General features: G+C 39.3%; 2 protein-coding genes across 6 annotated transcripts; one reads left to right on the top strand and one right to left on the bottom strand.

The window, feature by feature from the left end:
* Positions 1–710: 710 nt before the first annotated feature.
* LOC115775333 (cilia- and flagella-associated protein 70) lies at positions 711–21,871 on the top strand. Its single transcript, XM_030722870.1, has 25 exons — positions 711–874; positions 2,719–2,905; positions 3,128–3,223; positions 3,862–3,947; positions 9,564–9,755; positions 9,918–10,082; positions 11,700–11,794; positions 13,777–13,849; positions 14,056–14,193; positions 14,952–15,095; positions 15,684–15,775; positions 15,875–15,935; positions 16,061–16,243; positions 16,427–16,558; positions 16,649–16,777; positions 17,046–17,179; positions 17,432–17,547; positions 18,087–18,266; positions 18,539–18,678; positions 19,081–19,233; positions 19,803–19,964; positions 20,201–20,290; positions 20,625–20,726; positions 21,258–21,305; positions 21,717–21,871. The coding sequence occupies exons 1-25, from the start codon at positions 803–805 to the stop codon at positions 21,813–21,815; spliced, it is 3,069 nt and encodes a 1,022-aa protein (XP_030578730.1). The 5' UTR covers positions 711–802; the 3' UTR covers positions 21,816–21,871.
* Positions 21,856–26,442, bottom strand: LOC115775344 (transmembrane protein 138-like). Of its 5 annotated transcripts, none has more exons than XM_030722884.1 (7): positions 26,312–26,442; positions 25,714–25,970; positions 25,512–25,596; positions 24,223–24,732; positions 23,860–24,031; positions 23,434–23,509; positions 21,856–22,591 (listed from the first exon to the last, which is right to left on the bottom strand). In XM_030722884.1, exons 5-7 carry the CDS (start codon positions 23,983–23,985, stop codon positions 22,482–22,484), a joined length of 312 nt encoding a protein of 103 aa, XP_030578744.1. In that variant the 5' UTR covers positions 23,986–24,031; positions 24,223–24,732; positions 25,512–25,596; positions 25,714–25,970; positions 26,312–26,442; the 3' UTR covers positions 21,856–22,481. The 5 variants fall into 5 exon arrangements, with proteins under 5 accessions (XP_030578744.1, XP_030578756.1, XP_030578741.1 ...); XM_030722896.1 differs by having other exon boundaries at positions 25,512–25,555; XM_030722881.1 differs by having other exon boundaries at positions 25,512–25,970.
* Positions 26,443–27,861: the final 1,419 nt, after the last annotated feature.

The following is a 27,861-nucleotide window of genomic DNA, read 5'->3' as shown; positions in this document are numbered from 1 at the left end:
GGACTGGGGTGCTTACTACAACATTCAAAAAGTGCTGTAATGCTGCCACAAAATGTTGCAAATATATAAAAAGAAATGATGCAAAAAAGATAAAAGCTGACCTTTTTTCACTTGAATGCAAACTGTTCGGGATATTACCTTGTTCTAATTTTATTGGAAGTAGCACGGGATAAGCAAATGAAACTCCCAGTGTACTCTGACTTGATCAGATGATCATCATCCAAATTGAGGTATTTCACACACAATGGCTAGAAAACTAGTACGCCACCAGAACATGCTCCCTGTGGTGAGCAGGGACCCCTGCTGCTTCACTAGAAAAACTGCAGAACGACATATTTTTTCTCAAGATTTTCCCTGAATACAGAAGCAAGAGACATACTGGGTATTTAATAAATAGAGGGTAAACAACCGCCTGCGCTGTAAAGAATATTTATGTACTATAATACTTAAACGTTGCACTAATAAGCACTTTAAAGACAGGCAGGCAGATACGATGCGATACTCTTATGGCTTGATCTGTTACGTACATGCATTCGTATTTTGTATCATTTTGTGCTGTGTTGTGTGTTATTGGATGTCTCCTGTGGTATATGGAAGCACACCAAGACAAATTCTTATCAACTGTGTTACTGAACTTAAACTTTATTTTTGCTTTTCTCGTCATGACATTTCCGATGTTACCTTGAATCCACCATATGAGGTGCCGTTACCACGGAAACGTGCCGCAGTGTAGCAAACTGACCTGCGTGTCAACTGCAAATGTTAGCTCTTAAAAGTAAAAGCAAAGTTTGTTATTCACATAATGGGGTCTCTTGAAAAAACCCAACAAAACAACCTGACTATAAGAATAGCTGTAAACCGAGGAAATAACCTGGTAAGCGATTTACTTACTGCACCAGAAATGATACGCAAAAACCTGTGAGCTTTGCTAACATAACCTGCTATATAAATTATAGCAGGTTATGTGCGTACATGGTGTTTATGAAAGTTTATTTTACCTTAAAATCCACCTGCCTTGATTATCCAACATTGTCGTCTAGCAATTTTGAATAGGAATTATGAGGTGTTCAGTTTTGAGCTGTCATTCTTTTATAGTAAATCCATCCATTCATTTATCCATTTTCTTCCGCTTATCAAACTCAAGGGTCAAGAGGTTTACAGTAAGTCAATATATGAATTCAACCATTTGAATTTAACCTAACTGGACTAGGAGTAGGAGTAGGAGCAGAGTTGAGTATATGGGTTGCGCCCCATGAAAAACCTGCCATCTTCCCTGCCAATGCCAAACAAACAGATTTTTCCATTATTGACTCTTGTTTTGAGCTTCTGGTACCCCAGGTGCTGACAGACAGCTGCCTGATTGGAGCCTGAGCATGTGGAGAAACAATATGTTGAGCAATGAGAGAAGATTCTGCCTCCTGTGGTTGGATCATAGGGTCAAAGTGTGGAGAAGACGTGGAGAACGCTATACTGATGGTTGCACCAATAGGGTAACAGCTTTTGAAGGCAATGTGATAGCATCTCCCTCACTGTAAAAACAAGACTTGTCATCATTGGAGGCAATCTCAATGCAGAGAGATGTCGAGATGTGATTCTCCAACCAGTGGCAATCCCGTATCTCCGCAGTCTGGGACTGAACTCCATCCTCCAAGATGACAACACTCACCACCACAGAGCAGGGTTTTTCAGGGACTACTTCCAGAAATTGGGATTGGAGAGGATGGAGTGGCCAGCCTGCAGTCCTGACCTGAACCACACTAAACACTTGTGGCATCGGTTTGGGTGTGCTGTTTGTGCCAGAGTGACCATCACAACCACACTGGCTGACTTGCAACAATTGCTGGTTGAAGAATGAGATGCCATCCCAGCAGTGTGTGACCAAACTGGTGACCAGTGTGAAGAGGAGGTGCCAGGCTGTTGTGGCTGTGTATGGTTCTTCCACATGCTGCTGAGGCCCCTGTTTGTTAAATGAATAAACTGTTAAATTGTCAATATGTCTTGTTTCATCAGACTTCAGTCATCCAATCCAATAAAAGACACCAAAGAAGAGTCAATAAGAGAATGAGCTGGCAGAGCTGGCAGAGAAGATTTGCCAAGTTTTTCATGGGTGCAACCGATATACTCAACTCTGCTGTTCAGCCCACAAATGCATTTTCCTCATAAACGTGGCACCATTTAAGGGTAAATAAATAGACTTTCCAGCAGAATAAGATTTATTGTCAAGAAGCATGGCTAGAACAAAGAAATAATCCATCAAACACAAACTTCCTTATTTTTTGTGCTATGTTAGTTTACTACCATTTAACTTAAAGTGGCTTATAATATTCCATAACTCATAGAAACTGGAGTATAAATGTAGCTGTAAATTCTTTTACGGTTTCAGTATATTTCATTATCCTTATGTTTTACTTCACATTTGCACAGAGAAACATCATGGCAAACAACTTATCAAACAGCCATTCCCACCAAGTTACAGGTCTTAGAAGGATTTTGTAGCATACAGTATCAGTGGCTTAAATATAGACTTGTGATATACATATTAGGCATTATGCTAAATTTATTTTACTTCTGCAATGCAGATCTAGGTGCGTTTAATGTAATTAAAGCTTTATTTTAAATGTGATATAAAATTAAAATGTTTAAGACTAGCAAAGGCTGAAGAGATGTGCAGATGACAGTATTCACCTATGCTATGTAATTTATTTGGTTTCTTTTCAGCAAGGAAAAAAGGGAGACAGCTTCCAGAGTTTGGTGCAGGTTGAATTTGATGGGACAGTGCTGGGAGAGTCGGATGAGAAGCAGAGTAACCCTACGCAGCTCTCTGTTGACTACAAGTTTGTCTGCCTCTTCCACCGTCCGAGCGACGCTCACGCTCTTAGTGACATTGCCCAAAAACCGATCGTATGTGAGTTGAGTTTGAAAATATTCTCCTTTCTTCTGATATATGACGAAACTGAAAGTGGAGCTGACCAGAAACATTTTTTTTGTGTTCTCCTTAAATTTGATCAGCTCTTGTTCTTTTTTGCTATGAATTCCTACATAATTAACTGCAGGCATCTCCTTTATAGCCAAACTTGCTGACTATGTCCACTGCTGTGTTTAATATGAGTGATTTTGTTGTGGTCAGTGACAGTGATAGAGGTCCTGCCCAAGGAGGAGAAAGATGAAGCAAGAAAAGCAGCTCTGGGCCAAGCTGTTGTTGACCTCCTACCACTGTTACAAGGTACAGGTATAGCTTTTGGGACATTCTGTACTAAGTCTGTCAAATCTGACAAACCTTCCCACCTGACCCCTCCATAATCAGCTGATGTTTTTTCCCTGTGATAATGTTAGCTTATTTAATGCTCCTGCAAAATTCTGCTTTCATACTATAAAAATTTTCTGAGTTACAGTCTGTGGAACTACAGAGGGGGTTGGTTGAAATTTGGCACATTTTTGAGCTCTTATAGTGCTGGAGAGAGCCACAAACCCTTCAGGGCTGCAAATCAAATTTAAGCAGCGTTACAAACTGAAACCAAATCATTTTATTTTATTCCCGCTCCAAGTGTCACAATCTACATGCAAAATCTAGTTTTCATTCGGCACAGTTTTTACTATAACCAATGTTGAGCATGAATATAATGGGATATATCACAGTTTCAAAAGCAAAACTGCACAACTCCCCCCCCCCCCCAAAAAAAAAAACAAAAACAAAAAAACAAACCCTGATCCCTTCTCAAAATCAGTTTCTAATATAGTCAGCATATCTTCCCATAACAGCTGCTTTGTATGGAGGTCAGAAGAGCAGAAGCTCACTTCAGAGAGCTTGTCTTTGCAGGGCAGGACTTTCATTTGTTAGAATGATTTTCTTTTTGTCTCCAGGTCAGTGCAGCTTCTCATCCATAGTCCCGGTCAATCCAGTGCCCAGCCCCCTGGCCAGAAGTTCTCCCCAGGACACCGTCCACAAGGTCAGTTAAGGACTTTGCAGTCATTCGCTTATAGAGTCAAGCTGCTAAAAACAGAAGATAACTTCATTTTTGCAATTGTAATTTAATTAAATGTGAATGATATTTATTTATTATTGTAAGAAAGCTGGATAACTAGCACAGACTCCACAATCATTTGGCATCCATTGTTTGTTTGTTTTTTGATAGTTTCAATTTTAAAGAATTAGAATCACTAAAGTACAATATGACACTAAAATTTAATCCTACAATTTGAGCATATTTATTTTCTGGTTATACTGTACAGGCTTAAGTGGTATCTGGTAAAATGTCTTTTTTTAACCACCAAAGAAACCCATCAGTATATCATTTTTGCCCCTGACAAGTTTAATTAGTAAATTAAACTTGTACATATGTGTAAACAATGACTTAGTGACGCAACATTAATTGCTTACTGTACATGAAATGTGAAAAACAACAGCTAGCAAAGATAGACAAACATAAATAGAAATAGAAACAATTGAAAATTATTGGGAGTAGTTGTCATGTGGTTTTTGATCTTGGAAATTCAAAATTGAACATTTCTTTCACATCTACCATGATTTAAGAATGTATCCATATTGCCCACAGTTCCTCAACAAAGATAGGAGTGCAAGCAGAATGAACCAGGTGACCAGCCAGCCAATTGTAAATGGAAAAGGGAGGGAATTCCATCTAACCTTACTCTACAGGGACAGTTATAGTCAAGATAAATAAAATATCTCCAACATGCAGCATTGGATGAGGACTCCAAGTCCAAAAAAGTCATTGTGTCCCCTCAGTTGAATTCTACAGATTTACAATTAAGTAAAATTAAGTCATACAGTTTGGTAATAAAAAGGTTAAATACCAAGATCGTAGATGAGTTGGTGCAGCCCAAGCTCAAGTTACTTATTCAGTAAAAAGTAGCTCATTGCTTTTGCAGCAACTGGCATGAAAAAGGAGGACACCGTATTTGGAGCACATGGGCCAGTGCTAGTCAGATTTTGGGAAGTACCCCTCATGTCTCTTTGGAACTAAAAACAGGTCATTGTTCAGTTTGTGCAGCTGATTTAAAAGCATGAGCTCACTTGAAAATAGCAAAACAAATGGAACTGAGTTGAGTCAGTGACCCCAACTGTCTTAGTGGGTGGTGAGTTCATTGATCTACCTCTGTGGTTAGAGAAAACGTCTCTCCTGCTTTGTACGCTGTGCGGTCTAAGACAGATATTTGTGCACTTTCCTGACTGTACTATGTGCATATAGTTGTAATTATGCCTAGTGGTACATGATGTGGTTTAAAGTAGCTTGTTTATCCTTCAATTTGTTGTGTAACCTGTCAAGATGGTCCAGTGTATAGATTTGTTAATTATATACACCTTCTCACCCAGGCTTATATAATTATATATGCCTGGGTGAGTGAAAGTCCAATTGCACATACACTACACTAAAGTATTCATTCACCCATCCACATCATTGAATTCAGGTGTTCCAGTCACTTCCATGTCCACAGGTGTACAAACCAAGCACCTAGGCTTGCAGACTGCTTCTACAAACATTTGTGAAAGAATGGGTCGCTCTCAGGAGCTCAGAGAATTCCAGCGTGGTACCATGTTAGGATGCCACCTGTGCAACTATTCCAGTCATGAAATTTCCTCACTACTAAATATTGCACAGTCAACTGTTAGTGGTATTATGACAAAGTGGAAGTGATTGGGAACAACAGCAACTCAGCCATGAAGTGGTAGGCCATGAAAAATGACAGAGTAGGGCCAACGGATGCTGAGGCACATCGTGCACAGAAGTCACCAACTTTCTGCAGAATCAAATGCAACAGAACTCCGAATTTCATGTGACCTTCAGATTAACTCAAGAACAGTGTGTAGAGAACTTTATGGAATGGGTTTCACGCTTCTTTGCCTGGCAATCCGATGGATGAGTCTGGGTTTGGTGGTTGCCAGGAGAACGGTACTTGTCTGACTGCATTGTGTCAAGTGTAAAGTTTGATGAAGGGGGGGATTATGGTGTGGGGTTGAATTTCAGGAGTTGGGCTCGGCCCTTAGTTTCAGTGAAAGGAACTCTTAATGCTTCAGCATACCAAGATATTTTGGACAATTTCATGCTTCCAACATTGTGGGAACAGTTTGGGGATGGCCCCTTCCTGTTCCAACATGACTGTACACCAGTACACAAAGCAGGTCCATAAAGACATGGATGAGCGAGTTTGGTGTGGAAGAACTTGACTGGCCTGCACAAAGTCCTGACCTCAACCCGACAGAACACCTTTGGGATGAATTACAGCGGAGACTGTGAGCCAGGCCTTCTCATCCAACATCAGTGTCTCACAAATGTGCTTCTGGAAGAATGGTAGGAAATTCCCATAAACACGCCTAAACCGTGTGGAAACCCTTCTCAGAAGAGTTGATGCTGTTATAGCTGCAAAGGGTGGGCCAACATCATATTAAACCCTATGGATTAAGAATGGGATGTTACACAAGTTAATATGTATGTGAAGGCAGATGAGCGAATACTTTTACAATATAGTGTGACAGTATGAATGTTTTGTTTTTTTTCTGTGAGATGCAATGTGAATTGACATAAATGCCCCCCTCCCCATCAAAGTTAACTGCCCATCTAGTTCATATGGTCTGGTGCCGACCATGCCAACATGTCAACAAGTCAAACTCAAAAGCTCTTGCCTACATCATAACATGTAATAACCAAAGTGGACTGCAGTGTGTGAATCACAAGCATGCGGGCATTTGACAGATAAGAGTGCAGATTCTTAAGAAACAAAACACACACACACTTTGCAGCTCTTAATGTTCACTTAGTATTTGTGATTGTTTTGCTCATTCATTCATATCAGCACCTTAATTTTGAGGTATTATTTTGTCACTGTAGGTGGGGCGTTGCTGATATACTGTAGGTGTTGTAGATGAACTAACAGCTTTTCTAATTAACACATTAAAACCAAAGACATCTCGTTCATTATATGAAATGCTGAGTAATCGAGATTCATTCCAAATTCCTAATACAAGATGACCTTGGTGTGAGATTACAAATGAAATTGCACGGTTGAACATAACGATATTTGATTTGCATCAACTAAAATACAAAGTGCAACAAGGGAAAAAAAATTATAACTTGTTAATGAGTTGTCTTAACCTTTTAAGTAGAGGTGGCAAAAGTACTGACATTCTGTACTTAAGTAGAAGTACAAGTACTTATGTTAAAAAATACTTTAGTAAAAGTCAAAGTACTGGTTCAACTTCTCTACTTAAGTAAAAGTAAAAAAGTACAGGCTCTGAAATGTACTCAAAGTAACAAAGTAAAAGTAGTTCTTTGGAGGATGTTTCTACCTGCTATTTTTGTGTAAAACTAACCGAACCTCATTATATATTATTGTAATAATATAAAATGATATTACATGAGAATACAAACATTATTCCAATCTAAATTTGAATCCTAATGAATGCACTCACCTTGAATCTGTTATGTAAATGGTAAATGGTAAATGGACTAGTTCTTATATAGCGCTTTTCTACTCAGAGCACTCAAAGCGCTTATACAAAACGTTTTTTACATTTACCCATGCACACCCATTCATACAAGCACTTCCATGTTAACTAAGCTAAGTGCTTTTTAATTATATAACATCCACACACATTCACACGAAACGGTCGGAGAGCAATTTGGGGTTAAGTATCTTGCCCAAGGATACATTGGCATGTAGCCTGGAGTAGCCAGGAATCGAACCCCTGACCTTCCGATCAGTAGGTGACCTGCTCTACCTACTGAGCTACAGCCACCCATGTAGGACACAAACTGTGAAAGGGAATTTAAACACAGCTCTGTTCTCTGTGTCCTCCATAGTAGAGGGTGACTGTGCCTCCACCTAAACACCAACATGAGGATACTCAGGGGTTACAGTGGGATTCAGAAGGTGGAGGAACCCTAAGATCAGCTGTAGTGGCTCTGCATGGGGAGAAGAATCACAGCTTTCTATTGTGAGCTGCAGTAAATGATGTTGGTGTGCAGGCTGTGATCAGCTGACCTGCTGTTGCTGCTCTGAGGTTTACTGCTCTGTGTGGATGAACTGAACTCACAAAGATGTAACCCAGTATTTCACAGCTCTCTGAGCTGATCTCCATCCCCTACACTGACAGCATACAGGCTGTAGAAATGTTGGATTCAGTGAATGAATCTCAGCATCAGCAGCTTTGATTCAAACTCATCTCTGCTGCACTGATGTAACCTGTAACTGTGACCATGAGCACAAACACTGTGCTCCAGTCCAACACAGAGCTTTACTGTAAATACATTACAACAAGCTAACTTATTTATTAAACACTAAACTGCAGTATTTTCATACAATCTTTGAATTACACAAAGTCAGCATACTTCAGTTTGCTTTCCAGTCCTTACCTTTAAATCTAACCTCTCTTCTTCCTCTCCTGTCCTCTTTCTCCATCTCTGAGTGAACTTCTCTCTCTTTGCTCTCCCTGAAATGCAGGAGCTCTTCTTTTAGCTAGCAGACACACTGTGTGACAAACTGCACACACTTTGTGTGTTTGCTGATATTTGCTGAGCATTTAGAAACGCTGCATTTACCTGCCACACGTTACTCCCTTCATGCTCGCTCCTCTTCAGTAGCGCTAGCTAAGCTGTTTATGTGCCGCAGCGCAACTTACGCACTCGGTCCGGCCCGATTATAGCGCTATAAATGATACATTAATTATATGGGTTTGCGTATTTAATCCCTTTGTACGAGATAAGCCCCGATGATGGAGGATACGCCAGTACGATTGTCTCTTATGTGTTATTATTCCTCCGTTTAGGCTCAGATCGTTTGATGTTTGACGGCGAACTGACCGGAAATGCAAACTTCTCCCTGACGTGTCAAAAAGTAACGAGTCTGTTTGAAAATGTAAGAAGTAGAAAGTACCGATACTTGTGTAAAAATGTAGGGAGTAAAAGTAAAAAGTAGTCAGAAAAATAAATACTTAAGTAAAGTATAGATACCTGAAAAATCTACTTAAGTACAGTAACGAAGTATTTGTACTTCGTTACTTCCCACCTCTGCTTTTAAGTGACAATATGTCTTTGTTGGTTTATTTGCAGCCGTAGTTTCTTACACAAAAGAAATCTGAACTTTGAAATTTGGAAGCAAATTCTGCGAATATGTTATTTTTGAAGATATTATTACGCATAAGTGGTCATTTGATGTTTTTGAAGACTTTATGGGTTACGGTGAATGGAAAAACAACAACATATTTTATGTTAAATATCGTCACCTTCTTAAAGTAACGACCAAAGTCATTTTTTTCAGGTTTTTCAGAAAAGACAAAAAACTGAACCAAATGTAGAAAATATGATGATTTAGGCAAGAATAAAACTTTTGTTAAAAAAATTGACTTAGGCCATTTTTTTTAAGAGGGTGATCTTATGTGATCTTTCTCCTTACACTAATGATAAAATGATCTTTTATTGCACTCAGGCAGGTGTTTAATGTTTTGTATCATGATTTGAAAAGCAATTAGAACCTACAGATTTGTATTCAGTATGATTAAAACAGTTTATTAATGAAATATGTGCCTCATAATTTGAACTCCTCTTTAGACGCCTACCCTCGATGTGAATGTCAGTGTGTCGGATCCAGTGGTGTCCGAGGCTGAGCTCTCAGCCTCCAACCTACTGAAGGTAACTTTGGAGGCAGCCTACTCTGTCCCAGAGTCATGGATGCTGCCATCTGGCCCGTCTTCCACTACCTTCACTTACGCTGCAGCCCTGGAGGTCCCTCTTACTGCAGATGTAAGTTTCATACTGTGTTTTTTTAAGTAGCCTCTTGAGGCTTGTGTATCCCTCCAAGGACAAAAACTGAGCTAAACCCATACTACTCCATTCAGACCAGCTTCAAATGTCAGTCTTTCCAGGGTGATTCAATGTAGCTTTTCTATTCCTCTGACTTCCTAGCAAGACCAGGTGCTGATGTTCTCAGAAGGGCAGCTGAAGGCAGGGGGGCAGAGAGAAGATACGGAGCGACAAAAGAAGAGGCTCCATAGGGACACCCTAGTGCCTGAAGCCTTTTTCAAGCCAGAGCAAATAGATCAGGAGGATGGTGAGCTGACTGCTTTAGAGGTAAATACAAATGCAGCTTGAACACACTGCCAATAATGTTAGCTGTAATGTCTTAGTGCATTCCCACCCAGTAATAATAAAACTGCATCCAAGTCAAGAATGAAATATAAAAATCTTTCATGTACCCCACATCTATCTAATCATCACTGTGAGGAGACCCAAACTCATACAAAAAACAGGTTGAACTTGCAGGAAGTCAATAAACGCACTTTCATTACTAACTATCCATCCATCCATCCATTCTCTTCCACTTATCCTTTTCAGGGTCATGGGGGGGTATATAAAAGTTTATATATATACTTTTATATATATATAAAAGTATATATATATATATATATATATATATATATATATATATATATATATATATATATATATATATATATATATATATATATATATATATATATATATATATATATATATATATATTAATATATATATATATATATTAGGGGTGGGACTTTAACGTGTTAATTTCGATTAATTAATTACCGGGAAATTAACGCGTTAAAAATTTTAACGCATTTTAATCGCACTTTGCACCGTGGAACGTTTCTCAGTGCAGAGTTCCAGGCATACAGATTATATCGACGCACAATGTCCAAATTAGGGGCCGCATCCTGCGAAGGACCCGACCCACGTCTTTCGCAGCCCACGAACACCACAAAGGCCGGAAGTGAGCGGCTAGCCTTCATATCAGCTGCCGTCACCTCTGCTTAGCTCATGTCGCCTAGCAACTGTGAGTGCGAAGCACAGCTGTGTAAAGCAGCTGTTAAACGGAGAACGAACTTTTTCTCCTTTTTGTGGTTTAATTTTAAGTCTGTAATTCAAAATAAGCTGTTAAAACAAGCATAACACATTTCAACATCAAGGAATACAGCTGAGTGAATGATTAATTTCCAACTATAACAAGTGAGACATTAATGTTGAATAAAACTATCCAGTTACGATGCTTAACTTTAATTTCAGGAGTTTGCTTATCACAGGAGCACTTCCACCCTTCATTGGTCTGTGTAGTAGACTGGTGGGAAAATAAACAAAATTTTGAAGTTTAAGCTTATGTATATTGATTCATTCATCAACTAAACTTAAATTAATATTTATCATGTCAAATATTGAAATGCGATTAAAATGCGATTAATTTCGATTAATTAATTACAAAGCGTGTAATTAATTCGATTAATTTTTTTAATTGAGTCCCACCCCTAATATATATATATATAATAGAAAGCTTTTATTGTACTTCTTCTTTAAGCTGCTCCCTTTAGGGATTGCTGCAGCAGATCATTTGCTTCCGTCTTGTCCTATCCCTAGCATCCCCCTCTGTCACACCAACCCTCTGCATGTTCTCCTTCATGACATCCATGAACCTCTTTTAAGGTCTTTCTATTTTCCTACTGCCCATCTTCAACATCCTTTGTCCAACATATTTGTCCACTCAGCAAATTAAGACCTGAGGATAATAATAAAAGCCAAGAATCAATATTCAAAAACACAAAGGAAAAGAAAAACAGAAATATCAGGAACTATAGATAATTCAAAGACCACAATTCCATCAAAGATAACAGCATGTGAACACACACTTACAGACTTGTGATCTAAATGTTCCCACAGGACCGGGTGTTTCGCGATGAGGCAGAGACCATGAAGAACAGAGTGAGCTGGGACACTGAGATGTGTTGCTTTCTAGATGCAGGAGGAACTACCAGGTTGGAGGCTGAACATGCATATCACTCCTACTCTTTATTCTTCCGCCTGTCTGACGATTGTGCTTCCTGCTGGCCATGATTTTAATCTAGAAAGGGGAAGTCAGTCATCAGTTTCTTTGAAAATCTTAGAGAGTCTTTACAGAAACACATATTAATGATATAGCAAATTCTATTTAAGATCAGGGTTTCCTCATTCAGTAGATTTCATGAAAGCAAAGGAAATTAGAAAGTCGTGGAAAAGTCATTGGATCTTATCATCGAATTTAGCCACACAATGAACATTGAATTAAACAGGCTTAATGCTTAGAGTAAAGGTCAACTAAATGAAAGAAAATTGATTTAGAGCAGTGGTGGGCAATTAATTTTCCTAAGGGGCCACATAAGAAACTGGGACTGTTGTGTAGGACCATACCCATAATTTGAGTTCATAAATTCAGTTATGCTCAATATTAATTTTATCTCTTTGTAAACATTGTTACAATTAGGCAATGAAAATATAAAATATCCATAATAATTGCCAACATTTTATCATGTGCATGGTTTTGCAAAATTTCAAAGACTTCATTTATAGTTTTTCAGTTCTTTTTTCTTGTTCAGTGAGAGGAATCCGAGTCTGTTTTGGGCTTGAAGAAGTGCATTAAAGTCAGGTTCAGTGTCTGAGGTGGATTGCAAAGGACAGTCACATCAGCAGCAAAAGATATGCCTTCCATTCTCCATCTGCAGCTGCATACCTTTGCCTTTCTTCTCACAAAAGTCTTGAATTTGTGCTCTCAGGTCTCATACTCTATTTAGCACTCTACCCACTGACAGGCACCTGACACCTGTGTGGTAGCCTATGTCACCATATTCGGTGGCATGCTCCTCCAAAAGTGCAGCAAACTGTCTGTGATTTAGTTCGTTTACCCTGACGAAGTTAAATATTTTAGTTACAACATCAACAACATGGTTAATTTTTTTTTTGCACTAACTTACTCAACACCTCCTGATGTATAGTAGAATGCAAAAATACCAGTTTCAGTTCTGGATGCATTTCATTCACTTCAAAAGTTTGACATTTTTTCCTGTCAGATTTGGAAAGTCATTGGTTGTAATACCTACAATTTCAGCCCCAGCCTATCCAAGCATGCAGTTACCAAACAAATTCGTCCCTGTTGTAGTCTCTTTCACTGAGCACATGCTCTGTAATTTCAAACTCTTTTGTTATCCCATGTATAAAGATGAATAACTAGGCTGTGTCGCAGACATCTTGTCCAGAGCCAAGGAGAAAATTTCTACTTTGTTTTTCAGCTAAAGCTCCTGATTTCCTGCTTCGGGGTTCTGTTTCCACTCTGTATCAATCAAGTTCTTGTATGTCTCTGTTCGTTTAGTCTCATAATGGCAAATCAAATTATAATCTTTAAACACAGAAATCTGCTCTCCACAAATTAAGCACATGGTTTTACCTCTGACTTCAGGAAATAAATATGTAGAAGTCCATGTCTTGTTAAAAACTCTACATTCTGCATCAGTCTTTCTTTTTTAAATGTGACCTGACATCTTTCGGGGCTTGCAAACTCACATCTCTAAAAAACATTTGTTCCAACTCGTTTGCAGTGAAGCTGCATTTGCTTGCACACACATATGTACATAAATGTAAAAGTAGTCATCTTCAAAATAAAAGCAATGAAGTTGTACTCTGATTGCCCGTACAAAAGACAATAAGCCATTCTGTGATGGGAGTTTGTTCCCCATCCCAGAATGGCTGTGATGGGGAACGTGTGGGACAAACTGCATGATGTACACTTATTTATGTTTGAATCCTTATTTCCCTCACCTGGACCAGTCAGGCACAACCAAAAGGGACAGATGTGTGCCGGTCCAGGTCTGAACTAGAGCAGCAAAAAGTCACTTAGGGATTATTGAGTTACAGTGGAAATAACACTGATAGAAAATATAAAGAGAGATTATAAAAATATGTGAATCAATACTGACTGTAATTTCAGGCTGAGGCAAAGGATCGCTGAGAGCAGACTGTGGCCAGTGGAGATAATGAGGTCATTGGTGCCACTGTCAAAGGTTAGTAATGATTTTAAGTCTCCTCTCTTTGGTGTTTGGAAGCTGCAGTGTTGAGGACAACATCTATGATCAGCTTGGGCAAAACAAAATGGAATTTCAAGTTCAAGTGAAGTGGAAACCAGACCTCTGTGTGTGTGTGTGTCTGTGTGTGTGTGTGTGTGTCTGTGTGTGTGTGTGTGTGTGTGTGTGTCTGTGTGTGTGTGTAGCTAGGTGATGACGACCCAGACATCCCTTTCCATGGTGTGGCATTTGTAGACTTGGGGCACCTGCTGTTTCCTGGAGTCAAGCGCATCCGAGGAGCATACAGTGTTCAGCCTTTCTCTGAGGATGAGTTGCTGAATAAGGTCTCAGTCATGCACACATAAAACTCATTTGCTTTAAATTTGGTTTTCCTCAGTGTGTTATAGATATATAGGTTGGAAAACCCCAATTCCAAAAAAGTTTGGATGCTGTGTAAAGTACAGTCACCTCCAAAAGTAATTTCATAAACCCATGATTAGAATTTAGAAAAAATATCAAATGTTTAAACTAAGGAAATGTATAATTAAAACAAACAAGGTCATTTTGAATTTGATGGCAGCAACATGCTTTTAAAAAGTTGGGACTGGACCATGTTTATCACCGTGCAGCGGGGATAATCAGTGATTCTTTTAACATTATTCCATAAACATATGGGAATTGAGGAGATCAGATGCTGTAATTTTGGGACAGGAATGTTGTCCCATTCTTGTCTGATATGGGATTCTTGCTGCTCAACAGTGCTGGGTCTTATTTGTAATATTTTTAATTTCGTGACGTGCCAAATGTTTTCAGTTGGTGAAAGATCTGGACTGCAGGCAGCCCTTTCTCCAGCTTCTCAGAATCTTTTGGTGATATTATATACTGTAGATGATGAGCTGAAATTATTCCACAATTTGTAGACACTTTTTTGCAAAATATCGGCTTCTGAGATTTGCAAATCATTGTGGGTTGTAGGTTGTATGTATCTTTATTTAAGTAGAACTATTCTGATTTAAGACTAATTTTAAAATAGTCTGTTAAATTACTGTGTACTGTTGACCCTCTATTAAAATGATTTTTTTCATTGATCTGGAACTCAAAGGCCAAGCGGAGCGTCAGTGTGTTAAAGGAGAAGGCTAAGGCGGCTGCCAGCCAGGCCAAAGCTCTTACCAGTGCTAGCAAAGCAGGAAAGAACATGAATGTAAGCAACAAGGGACCCACAGATTCCAAGGAGCTAACCAAAAAGGTCAGAAATGTCCAGATGGTGAATGATTCTTTAGAGGTTTTATAAGCTTTCCAACATCAGTAAAATCCAGTGGTTGATTTTTATCTCTCCCACAATTAAAGTGGATTTCAGCCATAAAAACTTTTTGTTAGACCCTAACGTAATCTTTTTTTTTTTAATATATATATATATATATATATATATATATATATATATATATATATATATATATATATTATGTATTCAATATAAAATATATTTTAGATATATTTTATTATATTTTGGCTATGCCATCGACTGCAGCATATGTGAACCTGAGCCACAAGTTAATGCAGAGGGAAACGTAAGCTCCATGTAAACATCAACACAACTCTGGATAGTATTAGTGAAGAAACAAAGAAAATAGGGATCATTTACTGGAAACTCTGGTAGTAGTTACAGTTTAGTACAGATGCACAAAGATCAGCACATACTGACACCAGTGCATTCCCAAACTTACTTCACATCCTTATTACTGCACTATGTTCTAAACTTACATTCAGTTGATGCATTTTCTGTTTAAGCAGAAATTTAGAAAACCTTTTAACTCCTCTCTTGTTTTAATGGCAGATGTATTTGGAGGCCAGAACCTATATTGTCATTGAGATAGCCTTGAAGAAACCACTGGTACCAAAAACATCATCAGAGGAGCTGGCCCGGAGGTAATGTGCTAATTTAAACCTCGTAGTGACTGAGTCTGACCTTTGTTGTTGAGCACAAATGAGTGAGAATTTATTGATATGTTTCTCTGTTTCTTGCAGGGTGAAGGCATTGATCCCTCCCAAACCTAAACCCCCACCTGGTCCTAGCAGAGCAGAAAGAGTAAAGCATAGACACACATGCGTGCACAGATTCACACAAACACACACGGACACCCACAAAGAACCACAAAACCATGCAAAGTTTCATGCTCGCTCCATTCTCCCCACTTGTGTGTGCTCCTGCAGGTGGTGCTGGACTTCCACAGGCAGGTAGCCAACATAGTGTCCAGTGTTTCAGAGCAGTATGAGGAACTATTTGGAGCAAGTTCCAAAGTGCCACAAGACTACAACTGGGAGAAAATGAAGATTCAGCTGACAGGCGCACTCAATGACTCTGGGAGATACTTTGTCTTCAAAGAACAAATGAAGGTCAGACCAAGTGCACACATCCCTGATGGATTAATGAAAGTTGCAAGGACACTGAAACTATTTTTAGGGGTGGATCGATGATTCTGCACCATGTTTTTTTTTTTCTCTACATTAGTGTCTTTTCCCTACATTATTGGCTCTTCTATTTCAGCACAATGTTTTGTGTGTATTTCTGGTTTGTAGCATGCAGTGGTGAGGATTGTACGTGACAAGATGCAGCGGACAGAGCCATTCACTGACCCTCAAGAGCTGAAGGTATTTGTCAGCAAACTCTATGTCTACCTGGTGGATGAGACGCACATAGCTCTCAGCAAGGTAACAAACACACACACGCTCACACACACTCATATACAGTCTGTGAGGACATCTGTTGACTTTTTTGTTTTATACTGTATTCCTCAACAGATTTATTCTCCAGATGTTATTGAAGACTTCCCAAATGAAGTCCAATTAAATTGTTCTCAGCTCTCACATTTTGCCAGAGAGGCGCAGCTTACTGGGAATTATCAGCAGGCTGCTCAGTACTATAAAGAGGTACAGTAGCAATGCTCAGATGTTCTTTGCTCAAAATGAAATACTATTACTTTCTTTAGACTAATAAATAAAACTGTATGCGTGGCAGACTTAATTAATTGTTGTCACAATTTCATTTTGAGACTGGATCATGTTTTGTTCTTGGAGAATATTTAAGTTTGAATGTTTTTTGTTTCAAGTGAGCACAAGCTATGTTGCAGCAGTGAATAATGATAATGGTTGTTAAAATAGCTAAAGTAGCTACTGGCATGTATTTATTAACCTGCAGCTAGTGGTGAGACACCCAAATGAGCCCACCCACAAGTTTGAGTGGGGGGGCCTGTACATGCTGACCGGAGACTACACAAAAGCAAACGAGTGTTACCATGATGCTGTGTCCATCCAGCAAGTGCACCAACCCAGGTTAGAAATGCACTGCTTACATTAAAATCAGAAAATATCTACAGAATTGGGCTGCATGTTATGTTTCTAAGTACAGTATAGTTATCACTTATTGTCTTCAAGTAGAGATGTCAGATTTGTGTCACAAACAATACGCCCACCTGCTCTTTTTTATTGGAAGGTGGCTTAATGGATACTTAAAAGCAGGTAATCAAATAATTTGGTGAACTGGGAAGTCAAGACCTGTGTTTCTTTATCCTTTTATTGCTCCAGCTTAATGATGTGTGGAGTCTTGGCAGTGAAGTTTGAGCATTACAGCGATGCCCAGACCTTCCTCGAGCGAGCCACCAGCATAGACCCGCCCAGTGTGGTGGCCTGGACGCTGCTGGGTGAGATGGGGATCTGTTTTTCTTCCTGCTGCTGTTGTATCAGTGAGCAGCAAACTGGTACTACTGGTACACAGTCATTTGTCAATAGCTGTTATCAGCCAGTGATTGTTGTCTGCCCCCAGTGTGATGGAGTCCCCGCAGGTTACCCAAGACAGTTTGATTGATATGTGCATTTTCATTGCAGATCTTTTAAAAGCAGAGGTATTTTTTTTTTGTTTGTTTCATAGAGGTCGACTAGCAAATGTGTCTTTAAAAGGTCCATCGATCCAGCCTTCCTTTTTTTTCCAGTGCAGGGTTGCGTGAGAGCTGGAGTCTATCCCAGATTGTCACGGGGAACTGATAACTAAAGTTGAAAACTTTAAATGTATTAATATTAGTCTTGTGTCAGCAAATTGTTTTAGACTTTAAAATGCAGTAAAATTGGCACTAAAAAAAATATATATATATATATAAAATGTCTATAACCTACATGCCCAGAACAATAGGGGAGGTGGGGTGGGGAGTAACCTTGTTGTAACCTTGTTGGGTGTTTACTCCAGGTTTGCTCCATGTGAGCCAGAATGACTCTATCCAGGCTGAGAGGGCTTTTCTGGAGGCCAGAAAGCTGCTGAAAACAGAAGAAGCAAAGAAGGAGGAGAAAGACCAGGAGGAGAAACACGAGGAGGAGGAGAACAAGCAGGAGGAAGATGAAACAGCCACCTCTTCCAGATCTAAGCAAGGTGAGGAAAACAAACAGCCAGAGATAAAGAGAACTCTTTATATACAAGATAGTGTCACGTGCAGTCAGAAGTTCATGTCAGTCTGTACAGGATTTTGACACATTAATTTGCTAGGAGCCCTGTCTCCTTGTAAAGGTGCCGTTGTCTTTCCTAATCTGTCTGCTGGGCTTCTCAATACACTTCAGCCTAAAGGGCATATGGTGGAGAAAACAAGCCCCTGCAGGGACTGATGGTACCTGACCATGTAGCTTTATTTTTTCCCCTTTACCCAGAACCTGTTGACCAGGATTCAGAGATGCACAAAGAAGAGCCTCCAGCACAGAGTGTCAGCTCCAGATCAGCTACAGTTAAACTCTCTTCTACTATTTACACACAGGCGGCCCAGTTCCTGCTGCAGAACAATGCCCTGCAGGTAAAAACATACACAGCACTGCTGGTTTGTCAAATAGTTCTCAATGTACAGTACTGTTTTTATGTGACCATCCGTTTATGCTTTTATGGCACAAAAAGTGACATATGGCCATCTGCAATTGCAAAATGACACTTGGCTTTGGAAACTCATGTTATTGTTGTGTATTTTTTTAAAGTAATATAGTATAGACTGTTTTCAGTTGCTGTTTCTCATTTTTTAATATTTTAAATGCATTTTAAGTATTTATATATATTGTTTTTTATATTAGTAATATTTTTATGTATCATGTAAACTAATAATGGGAACAATTAATGTTTAATTCTAAAAGCTGTCAGCAATAACAGTTCAAGAAACAGTCGCAGAAACAGTTAATATCCAGAGATCCCTGTTTTCTGTTGTCAGATGGCAGAATTCGCTCTGTCCCAGAAGCTGCTGTGCTCAGATGACGGTCGCAGCACCTCCCGCTCCCTTCATCTGGCCCAGTTGCAGCTGCTCAAAGCTGACTACTGCAGTGCTGCTGCCAGCCTCAAGGAGGCACTGTTACACATAGATCAGGTACTTCCACACAACCCCTGGCCGCAACACTGAGTGTGGACTGGGTGAGGAATATTACAGGAGTGTTCAAGCAGTCTGTGCTGCAGATTGCATTTACCGAAGATACGGGCATTACTTGTCCAGGAAGCATTTGATACTCAGTTCATAAAGTGGCAAATCTGCAAGTTTTCAAATCATGAGGCTAATGTTACACCTCCTGTATGTTCCTGACAAATACGCATCATCCAACAGTTTATTGTGTTAATAAATATTAACCAGTGTAGTGTAGTAGTGAAATTGAAGCAGTAGTTTAAATACATTTTGCAGTCACTTTCTGGTTTGCATTTATATGTACATACTAATTCGAGTAGTTTAGTTTTTTTTTTTTTTTTGCCTTTTTTATGTCGTTAACTATCGAAACTACAAATAGTTTTGGGTCATAGAAACTAAAGACACATGCATACCAGAGAAAAATTTGTAAAGGGCATTTTTGGCCTGCAAGCCTTGGCTTGCTCAAATCTTGTGACATTATCTAAAAGCTTATTTCAATCTCTGCTGACCACTAACCTGAAGAGCCACTTTGTCACCAGGATCCAGATGTGTGGGCTTGGAGTGGTCACTGCCACTATCTACAAGGGGAGTTCCATGAGGCCCAGGAGAGCTACGAGTGGAGCTTCAAATTCCAGCAGAAGCCATCAGACACACACATTGTCTTACTCCGCCTGGGATCCATCTACCTTATGCAGGAGAAGGTCAGATACTGAGACAGGTATCACTGTCTGATCAGTCAGACAGTTACTCATGTGTACTGGATCTTCTAGCATCTGCTCACTGTGTGTGAGTTTACCTCATGCATTTTTCAAGAAAGAAAAAAACATGTACTGTAGCAGCCATACGTCTTGGAATAACTAGAAAACTCAAATGTGAAACGACACACTTATACAGGGTAACGCTCACTTATTTTATTTATTTATTTTTTTACTTTCAGTTTGAGCAAGCCAAAGTTGTCTACCTGCAGGCCTGTGAACAGTCTCCATCTTGCCTGACCTGGCTGGGCCTGGGCCGTGCCTGTTACCGGGTAAAACGCTACCTACAGAATATTGATGGGAATTGTATTAATTAAACTCAAAAAATCTTCTTTGTTTTAGCTTCAGATTTTTAAATTTTTTTTTTTACATTGAACAGCAAATAAAATTGTAAAAAATCTGTCATTCCACTCAGTGTGTGAAAAGTCCAGCGCTGACCATTGGAGTTGGAGGTTTTAAGTACACTGATTCTACTGGTTTAAAAGAACTGAAAACAACCTCGCCTTGCTAGCTTACAAGAATTGTTGGGAGCCATCCTCTGTATTTCTTTGGTTTGAAAGAAAATCAGCCTTGGCTGTATGAGTGTGCGTTTCTGTGTCTGTGTAGCTGGAGGAGTTTTGTACAGCTGAGGAAGCTTTGACTGAGGCCAACCATTTGGATAACCAGAATGCAGAAGTGTGGGCTTACCTGTCTCTCATTTGCCTCAAGGTGAGTGATGATAAAACAGTAGTCATGTCTCGGTTCAGTCTCTGCCTCCATTGTCTGCATTTCAAGATGGATTAGGATGCAGTGGCCACACACATACCCTTTCATAAAGACTACAAAAACAATGTAGCTTTTCTTTATTTAAACACGTGGGCACCGCTGGTGGGTCTTTGGTTAAAATTAAATACCAAACCACAGGAGTCAACAGAGCTGACTGGTTAGGGTTGTGGTAAGACTGGTAAGCTTACTAAGAAATTATTCTTGAAGGTGAGGGGTGAAGTTAAGTTCAGAGTAAAAAGTGTTAACCTCCACAGAATCTAACACCACCATGCATCCTTTAGTCCTCGCTATAATGCTTTGCTCACTGATCCTTCAGCTAGACACTGATCAAGTCAACACTTCAGGTCCATCAATAGACAGCTATGGCCTAAATCCCTTCAAGAATGCAGCCTCTGAAGCAGGACATAACTAATCACAGAGTCACCTTTTGATTGTCTGCAGCTGAACTAACACTGATGAACCTTTTGTTTTCAGTCTGGCAAAAAGGAGGAAGCAGAGAAGTTTTACAAATACGCAGTACGGGTGAGTTTGGCTGGTGTTTGTGTCAGTCACCATGATTTTAACATAGCAGTGGGACAGTTAGAGATTTACTCTTTATCTATAATGTTTTGAAATCTATAAGAAATTGTTTTTTTCATTAAAAAAAATGAAACATGCAACATTTATATTGAATAGTAAATGCAGCAAAAACAGCTTCTCGGTGAGTTCTCGGTAGCATTTGATTACTGAAAATAGAGAATTCCTGTTGTCTTTGACTGTCCCACATATTACTCTAGGCCCCTTTATTTTGTCACAGTGTATCAATTTGATTAAATACTGTATCCTCTTATTCAAGATGTGTTTGAAATTACCTGTGTTTTAATTTTTCATGAAGAGGCTGCCATCTGGGGAAAACAAACCAAAAACCCTTTTCTGTTTTCTTGGTGTACACAGTTTAACCTGCAGAAGGAGTCACTCCACAAAGAGTTTAACGAGTTGAAGGATCAGCTCCGCTTCCATCACCTGGAGTCATGCTTTGAAAAAAAGCACTGAAGCAAAGGTTTAACTCATATGACCAAACATGTGCTCACAGTATTTTAAACAACATTTTATTGCATTCTCAGCATGTGTAGTGTATGAAAATTAAAGACAGCCAGTTCAGATGCATGTGATGATTTCGCAGACAGTGAAGATAAGTAAAAGTCAAACCCTGTTCAGTATCAACATAACAAACAGAGTTAAAGGAACACCATAATCTCAAATGTATATAAAAACAATTGCAGTATAGTGTTTTTTTTTTTTTTAAACATAACAACAAAGAAAAGAAAGGAGGCTATGTGGTGACCGGTACCAGCAGGATATAAAACATTTACTATCTCAGATTTGATTTTTTTTTTTTTAAATCATTTGTGCAGGAAAACAACCCCTCGTGAAATCTTCTGGTGTTCTTCTTTTAAAATGCCTTCCTAAATTTTGGCACAATCCTCTCTGCATTCAAAGGAAATGTGGAATATTCTTTTGAGCCAGTCAAATAGTCTACAACAGCTGTGCTGTAATGGACACATTTTAGGCCTGAATAAATTTCCTTTAAAATGAAGTGGATTACAGTGGCCAGTGTTTTGTTTTGTATGGGTTTTCATTGTAACATGTTGTACATGGGTATTTTTTAGTGCCATTTTTACATTAGGCACTAATGTGTGAACAGTTGCAGAGAGCTCATTATCTGACCCGTGCAAAGATATCTCGCAGCCACGGTGAATCCTCATAGAGGCGAGGGTCACCCAGGTACTCTGAGGTCCTCTTGTAGAAGTAGTAGTACAACACAGAAGCTGCAAACAGGGAATCACGTTAGGAGCCTTTAACAGACACAGAAATGTAATTTATAAATAAGTGCCTATAAATGTGAAACATAATCGGTGTAAATGCACTGATATATTTTTATATCCATTTTTTATTTGAATGGCCAGTAATGGCTTTGCAGTAATGACTCTGCACAGTGATCACAGTGATTATTCAAGAGATTTATGTGATTGCAAAATAGAGAGAAAGAAAACGTGGAAATCCCCACCAGCGTGAGTGAGATCATGGAAGTGCTCACACACTGAGTAACTGTCTGGACAGGTCTTAAGTAGCAGACAAAGCAAAGAGGACAAATAGTGCATGACTCTTCTCATATACAGTACAGATCACCTACAGACAATAACACCAGCTAGACAATACATCCTTTTATCCACTTATGAGCTTAAACATGTATGAAAGTAACACCCACATGGGGGACATGATATCACTGCCTGAAGTAGTAAACAGTGACCAGGTAAAGAGGTAATGGAAAAATAAAAAGGTGTGTGAAGTGATTGTACAGTTTACTTGGGTATTTAAGGTTTTTTTTTTTTTAATCTTTGTACTGAAAAGCAGCATTCACCTTCTTGTAAATATTTTTCCCTTCAGGTGAAAATTTTCCATGTATTGCCTCCTGTCTTAGATTGAAATTTAAGTCAGTAATTTCTCTCTCATAGTTCTCTTGTAATTCCTTTTAATTATTCAGTCAAAATTGAATCTATTTTTTCTTTTATTTATTTCTAAAAAAAACAGTTATAACGCACTTAAATCAGAATATAGAGTGATAAACTGTAACCTCTTATTTTAGACTTGCATTAACTTGCCATCTTACCAGCTCTTTGGAACACAAACAGCACCTGAAGCCCTTCGGTCCAAATAAATCTGTTGGTATTTAACCAGCGCAGATTCTGAAAAGAACAGAAGGATAAGAAAAAGGTGAAGGTTCATGCTTAATTAAGAGGTGTAAAGATGGGAAAAAAAAATGTTCTTGATACATTCTGAATGATTTAACAGTTACAACCAGATTGATGGGAAATGGTCCAAAATGGGATACAGATGTTATTTTCTCAGTCTCATAATGTCACATTTTAACCAAATCTTATTTTTCTTTCCTTCCTTAGAACATTGTCATCTCAGCAGTATTTAAACACAAAGTGAAGGCATCTTAAATTCTATGAGTTTATTGCAATGCACATCCTAAAGGAAAAATGTGTCATGCATAAAAATGTGGATTTTGCCTTTTTGTTTACTTACGTACCATAAGCCAAGAGTGGAGTATGATACTGAAGGTCAAGTAAAGAACAGAGAGCATTAGCATGGTTCTAAACCGCGCCAGCAATATGGCAACCAGTCCGACCCGGAACACATAGGTGTTGAACAGCATCAACAGAATGATGATCAGGTTAAACAGGATGGTAATGTCCTGGATTCTGTTGAAGAGAAGAAAAACTGTAAGTAGCACGAACAATGACGAGAACAGGGAAGAGAGATTATTGTCTTCATGCAAAATACATTTCACTTCAGCATTCCAAAAGAATCAGCGTAGATAAATTCAGAATTGTTTTCCCCTCGAGTTAGAGACAGCGTTAGGCTGCTGAAGCAGTGAAAAAGTTTGACGTACATGAATAGTACCAGCTGCACTGCCGGTTCGGTCCTCAGCAGCTCACTGAAGGAGTTGACAAACAGGTCAAAGGAGAGCAGGCTGAGCTGAATCAGTAACACCAGAGAGTAGTTGCTGGTATGGAGCGTCTCCGGCCCGAAGGCTGGGCGCCCGGGCGGACTGTGGTTCCACCTCGGATCCAAGGCTGCACTGCACCCTTAAATGTCTCCACTCTTGATTTACCAAATGCAATTAAAGCATGACTGATGCCACATGAGGCATGAAAGCTGTTGTTCAAATCAGTCCTGGTCACTTGGAAAAAACTGATGTCCTTTTGAAAGAGGAAACAGTGTCCAGTTTAGGGGTGAGCTGCCAGGATGTCAACATGTCAGAAGTGCTGATTTTTATAGCTCCAGCATCAGCAGGTGTGGCAGCACAGTACTGTATATGTTGTGGCTGCAACAGCGAGGGCTCGAGCCTCTGTATCAAAACTGGTGAGACATCAGCACTGCAGAGAATGCGGCAGAGATCCTGTGGAAGGAGACAGGAGATTAGTATTCTGCTAGAACACTTCAGGCTAAACAAAAAGGCCGGTCTCATTTTAAAGAAAAATAGCCAAACATTGTGCAAATTGCCATTTAACTGCCTAACGCTCCTTTAACTGCTTTGTACTAACATCACCTACCCCCGGTGAATTGCACTTTTATATCCTGGATACCAAAAGCAACTTGCACAGAAGTGACAGTTTTATTAGTAACCTACACTGTTGTAAGGCAGTCCCAGACCTCTGATGTATAGAAGTATAGAATAACTGCTAAATCAGTTCACATATATTAGAAAAGCTCACTGCATAATCTCCAGTGGTTTCTAGCTATTTTGAGATACAAGTTAGTTTTTATTGACTGTACATTTGTCTGCTATTTTTACAATACTGAGATCTTAAAAAATAAAATTCCACAAATTCCCAATTGTATCAGCATGGAACATAGCTGAAACATGGATAAACACATCCCAAGCTATCTGAATGGCAAAAAGCCAACAGAAACTTGCTTTTTTGTGTTTTGTTCACACACACACACACACACACACACACACACACACACACACACACACACACACACACACACACACACACACACACACACACACACACACACACATTTCCTAAGTGTGCATTGTGTCCATTAAATCAGTTATACTTTTGCAATTATTGTGATGTAGTGAGTCAAATTTCACACCTACAAAACAAAGTCCAAAACAAGTCACAACTAACTCAACACCAGGACATTTACACGTGGTTCAACGTTTACCGTTAAGTAGAAAAGCAGCTTCTCTCTCCAAACAGCCTCGTTTTCTGATGACAGAAAAACAGATCCCGATTCCTTCTCAGCACATCTTATCCATCACATAAAAAAAACAAAAAAACATCTTCACTAGCTTGTGGGAGATAAACAACAAATTTCCCTAGTGTTGCCGCCTCTCTGGAGTATTTGTTAAGAAGGTACTTTATACCTTTGCCTTGGCTCCTCTGGTATATTGTGTGCCAAGATCACTATGCACCAGGATCCTTCACACTGACACCAGGTTGATCCTCTTATGATCCCCGTATTTATAGCTTGGCACGGCCTTGGCAGGTGTGAGGAAGATTAGGACTTTTTCTAAATACTGAACCATCAACTAGGAGGCTACTTCTTGAAGGCTGTCCCACTGAGTTTCTGGGTTAGCAGTCCTACTTGCTCCTTGGCAAAAAACTGCATTAGGAATATAAACTAGAAAATAATAACAACGCAGAGTAAATTTTTTTCAGTGCTACGGATAACATCACAGATGGACTGTCAGTAACTTCTGCTATTTTGTTAAGTTTCATCAAAAATATAGAAATCTCTCACACATTAAGGTTTCCCTGTGTAAAGAAATGTGGTTTAGGTTAAAAAAAATTTTAAAAAAGTGTTTGTTGTTGTTAAAACACTCCCAGCCTGTAGTTCTTAGTACCGAACCACTTAATCTTCTTAGAAACATCTCAACAGCTTATTGCTTTACACAAAAACAACACATTATCTTCTCCCATGTACTGTTTCAGAATATAAGCCACTAACGATGCACCACAAACCTGCAAATGAAGGTGGATTTCAGAGGCTGCAGTAGCATGTAACTCTCCCAATGATGCGTGTGGCCACCGTCAACACAGCGTGCAGCAGATTGACAGCTTGGGTCTGTCCTAGTAGCAGGTTTGATCCCTCTGGCTCTCTGAGAGACAGGCGTGCGCCACCAACCGTGCTGAGGTTGTTTACGCACAGCTTGGTGAGTTTATGAATTCTAGTAATGTCTAAAGCTGTTCAAACGCAGTTAGATGCAAAGTCAGTGACTGCATCTGATGAGTCTATAATTAATAGAAAGTGTAGTTAAAAATGTTCCCAGTGACTGTGCCACATTTTCTTTTAATGTGATTGCGAGTTCTTCAGCCACATACAAGTGAATGATGATGGGTTATAAATGGACACTGTGGGAGCTTTTTTCTTATCTTTCTCAGTCACATTTCCATTCAAGATTACGGTAATGCTTCTAGGAAAGATAATTAAAGTCAAGCAACTAGGAAACTATTGGCATCTAGTGGTCAGTACGTATTACTACACACATAGATGCTGCAGTCAGAGCATCCAGTCAGAGGCCACCGAGAATCAGCAGCACAAGTTAGATTGAATCTAACGCTGTTTGGTGATGAAATAATTAATTGTAGCATAATAATTAATTGTAATGTAATTGGAGCACCTCCACCCATTACTTTAATTTTTTTGTTTGATTGATTGAAAATAATCAAAAGGTTTAGGCCAATGACTGCAGAAAATGTGTTCATGTGGACAGCAGTTCAGAGGTATAGAACCAGACTGCTGCAGAATGAATGTGGGACTGAGACAGTTTATCAGTAAATGTGCTGCAGCTAACCCTGAGGGTGATTGGGTTTGAAATTCAATAACTTGACTTGTTAATATTACATTTGCTTTCTTTCTAATGACATGGAAGTTACTGTGTGTTTTAAATAGAATAGCTAAAAAAGCAGTTTATATGTCCTTTTTCTTTATTTTTGGCATATGATGTCAAAGTGTGGGTCCTCTTTGCTGAAATGCTGTAATATAATTGTACCATGAATGGACCTAGTAGATGCTTTATTTAAAAATTAACTCTTGTGCTTCTATGGGGAGGGAAAAAGGGCCTTCAAAGAGGCTGCTCTGACTTTGACACACATGGCAGCTTCCCTCAAGCCTGAGGAATTCTGCACTAGAGTGGATTAATGACTTCTTAACTATGCCCGATTACCAGCCGGCACTTCAGTCTACAAGCCTCTGGTCTACTTGCCCCACCTCTGATCCAGTTTCTGAGCCAAACAGCCTCCAACCAACACCCCAGGTGGTTAGGCTGGGTGAGCTTCACTTGTTGCCAGTTTCTGTGTCAGCTGGCCACTGGCTTCTAGCTCTCCTGTCAGACTGAAGAGCTGGCAGAATGCTGGTTGCCATCATACCTGCCTGCCTGCTTGTAGCCCGATTCCACCTCAGAAAACTTGAGAATTATTTCTAGCGGAGCAGGACAGCTGACAACTTTCATGACAAGATGTTCTGTTGTTTTGTTCCCTGGTGTCCCTGCCCCAGAGTAACCTAGTGCTCT

The sequence above is a fragment of the Archocentrus centrarchus genome, chromosome 3, assembly GCF_007364275.1.
Source record: "Archocentrus centrarchus isolate MPI-CPG fArcCen1 chromosome 3, fArcCen1, whole genome shotgun sequence".
Lineage (NCBI taxonomy): Eukaryota > Metazoa > Chordata > Actinopteri > Cichliformes > Cichlidae > Archocentrus > Archocentrus centrarchus.
The sequence above is the reverse complement of the archived record's forward strand: the minus strand, read 5'-3'. Positions and strand labels throughout refer to the sequence as shown.